The 3639-nt window shown below is 48.1% G+C and overlaps 1 protein-coding gene across 1 annotated transcript; it reads left to right on the top strand.

Annotated features, from left to right (window-relative positions):
* Nucleotides 1-52: 52 nt before the first annotated feature.
* On the top strand, nt 53-3626 carry PHACADRAFT_108656 (uncharacterized protein; the record flags this gene model as incomplete). Its single annotated transcript, XM_007402790.1, has 10 exons — nt 53-130; nt 184-417; nt 481-750; nt 815-923; nt 982-2105; nt 2156-2483; nt 2724-2798; nt 2856-3055; nt 3125-3310; nt 3372-3626. 10 exons carry the CDS (start codon nt 53-55, stop codon nt 3624-3626), a joined length of 2859 nt encoding a protein of 952 aa, XP_007402852.1.
* Between the last annotated feature and the right edge of the window lie 13 nt (nt 3627-3639).

Here is a 3639-nt window from a genome sequence, read left to right as displayed (position 1 = left end):
TTCTTGCATAATAGAAACTGGACCCGCCGTCTGTAGAGGATGCAGCTAACTTATGAGCTGCCTGCTTTTGCGCCAAAGTGATGCTGATGCTGCGTCGTCAAACCAATGGGCTCCGTATGAGTCAAAGACAGTGAGTCTAGTGCTTATGAACCTGATCTTAGTTGACACACTCTTGTATTACAGATGTTTCTTCTTGATACCATCGATAACCTACCTCGGTGCCCTGTCTCCAATTCACTCATGCAGGTATTTCTTTGGACTCTCAAGGAGACAGGTGCCCGTGATGTCCCTTCGCTCTACAAGCTTCGCCATACACAAGAGAAACTACGCCAGAAGTGTGGCGTACCCTCTATACGATGCCAGTCTGAACTCGGGAATGTCTTCTACATGAATGATATTCGGAGTATCATTGCCAAGGTGCGTGACGCTGTGGAAAAATTATGGTACAACTCAGCTCATACTTGTCTGTAATTTCAATAGGATTGGGCAAACCCTCAGACTCGATCATATATCCATGTCTATCCTGAGGTCCCAGAGGGTGGAATCCGTGAGGTCTGGCATGCTAATAAGTGGCGCCACGAGATGGACACACGGATGCTCAGCCCAATGTACGATGCCGGTGCTGGTAAGCACTTCTATGTCGACGAGCTGGCCAAGCTGCAGAATGGAACCTTTGTTATTCCTATACGCTGGGTTGTAGTCCATGGTGAAGTTCATGCAGATGCATTTACTGTAACAATTGACCAAAGTGTGAGCCATGCCCTTCGTCCTCTCAAGCAGGTCCAACAGTTGGAGGCTGAATAAAATTTTGAAGGGTATGGCTTCAGTTAACGATGCTGAATCTATCGATATTGAAGCAAATGCCCTTTGCTACAACTACCATGATTTGGCAGAAGCCAAGGTACTACCACACAGCTGGGATGGTAGGGCTATTTTCTTTTGGCAATTTTAAAGCTTCACTGATAGATAATTCATTCTTAGAGCGAGCAACTAGCTGGAGATATCCTGAGAACATGCCCAATCACTTGCGAGAGGTTGCGCAGGGAGATCCACTGTACACCAGCTTTGTCGACTATTTTGGAGATGATGTATCCGGTAATCACTCAAAGTCTTGGAACAAACACTGGAATGCCTATGTCACACATCGGAATCTGCCACGCGAGCTTCTGCAGCAAGAATTCCATACGCACTTTTTATCCACTTCCCAGCATGCCTCGATTGCCGAACAGTTCATGGCGTTTAAGAAAATCCTCGAATCTACGCACACCAACCCTGTTGTTGTCCGGGACGGCATCACCGGAGAGAACGTCCGCTTCCGGCTTCATGTCAATGCTCAACCATCTGACAACCCCATGCAGAGTGAAGTATCTGCTCATATCAGTGGACGTGGTAATTGCTACTGTCGAAAGTGCGATGCAGGTGGAACAAAGGCACACAAGGAGACAAATGCAGGCTACCACAGCCTTTTCCAGGTTGGGACACCACGCACCAAGGAAGGAATACTTCGAGAACTCGAGAAGCAGGTCGCGGTGGCATGTATGGGCGTTGCAAAATCCGTTAAAGATCTCCAGACAGCCACAGGAGTCAAGAATCTATATACTCAGCATTGGATCAACCGCTTGCTCGAGCGTGCACGGCAGATGAAGAGAGACAATAGCTCACGCACTAAGGACTCAATACGCGATGAGCTCCAACAGTGGGTTGAAGAACACAAGGAGATAATTATCAGCCCTTTCTTCACCGTTGATGGATTTGATCCAACACAGGACACACCCATCGAGATCCTTCACACTATTCTTTTGGGGATGACAAAGTATGTCTGGCATATGACCCATATACAGTGGACTATGGAGCAGAAAAATCTCTACGCTCATCGGCTTCAGGCAACAGATGTCAAAGGCCTATCAATCCCTGCAGTCCGTGCTCAGTACATCATGCAATATGCGAGTTCTCTTGTGGGTCGCCAGCTCAAGACGATTACACAAACAATCTCGTTTCATGCCTACGATCTTGTACTGCCACTTGTGTTTCAGCTTTGGCTAGCAGCAGGAGAGTTTTCATCTCTTATTTGGTTCCCTGAGATACAAAATCTAGACGAGTATCTGGTATGTCTATAGTTCGACGTCAGGAATAGATGCTAATTGGTACATCTCAGGATGACATTGAGGTCGCTCTTGCAAATGTGCTCGATACATTCTGTGATATAGAGCCAAGCAAAATAGTTGAGAAGGTCAAGCTACACCTACTGACGCATACACGATACGACATCCTTCACTTTGGACCCTTGCCGGGTCAAGCCACAGAAGGCCATGAAAGCTTCAACGCTGTCTTCCGGCACTGCTCCGTCTTCTCAAACCATTTAGCCCCAAGCCGTGACATTGCCAAGCAGCTTGCTCAGCAAGAGGGGATGAAACATCGTCTTACAGGTGGCTACTGGCCAGATAACGAGAGCGGAGACTGGTGTAGGGCAGGCCCGGGTGTGCGTGTCAGCAACTAACAATCCAACTGGACTGAGCTACGACAAAGCTGAGGAGACAGACGAGAGGAAAGTGAGTGAGGAAAGACCAGCTCGAGTCTGGCTTGTTATTGAGCAGTACAAGCTCCTTATATACATGTCAGACTGAATACCTAGAATATCCTACAAATATACGGAGGTGTATAGAAAGTGAAAGAATACCATGGAATCCGGGAGAAGCATCCGGATTGTGTAATATTCATGACAGTGCGCAACTACCTGGAAAGACATCCTATCCTGCAGCGCCTGCTTGGCTGGACAGAACACCTGCGACAGGCCCCTGGTCAGTGCGCCATCAAGTACTATGACATGGAAGCAACTCATGTGTGGCTTATCCCAGGTTCGTCAAAGCCAATACCTCTCAAGAAAGGCGAAAAGTCTCGCCCTATACAGCGACTAGCAGAAACAAAGGCATCAAAAGCATTATACTATGACAGTAGCAAAGGAGACTCGCAGTGGATTAGTGGCAGAGCAGTTGTCGCACAATCTGCAGAGGAGTGTTTTCCTGGCTCTTGGGTGTTTGTTCGTTCACCTGCAATAGTATGTCATACCTCTTGGCATACTAGACGACAGCGCTGCACAAATAACTTACCTGTCTTTGGGCTACAGGACACTGGCAACGAATCGCTCGTTGGAGTCATCATAGAGATTTTAATCTCCACGGCCAGAAAGGAGCCGGAGGCGGTGGTTGTTATTGAGAGGTTTTCTGTTGCTGAGCGGCGTCATCCCCGGTGGAATATGCCATACATGTACCGACCGAATGCTGAGTCAGTGCTCGTGCTTATCCCTGCAAAGGTACGTAGTGAGTACAATCTTACTACTGGCTATTAATAACCATGCCACATGGGCCATTTAGAACGTCGAGTTCGCATTCAATGCCCAGCATGATTGCCCGTCCGCTGGCTGTGCAATCTCAGGTACGCGCATGGCCGTCCAGGAGCGCGAAGCATCAGGAAAAGAAGAGGGATACATGGAGCACAAGCACTCACTTGCCGACAGATTTATTGTCAACACACACAGCTTCCATAATGCGCATCTCTTGCGCTCAGCCCTTCCTCGATACTTGACAAAGCCAATTCCCCTGTATCCGGATCGATGGGCCAAAACATAAGGAGCAAGCAAAG

The sequence above is a fragment of the Phanerochaete carnosa genome, assembly GCF_000300595.1.
Source record: "Phanerochaete carnosa HHB-10118-sp unplaced genomic scaffold PHACAscaffold_428, whole genome shotgun sequence".
Taxonomy (NCBI): Eukaryota; Fungi; Basidiomycota; class Agaricomycetes; order Polyporales; family Phanerochaetaceae; genus Phanerochaete; species Phanerochaete carnosa.
Note: the sequence above shows the minus strand (reverse complement) of the source record. Positions and strands in the feature narration are given on the sequence as shown.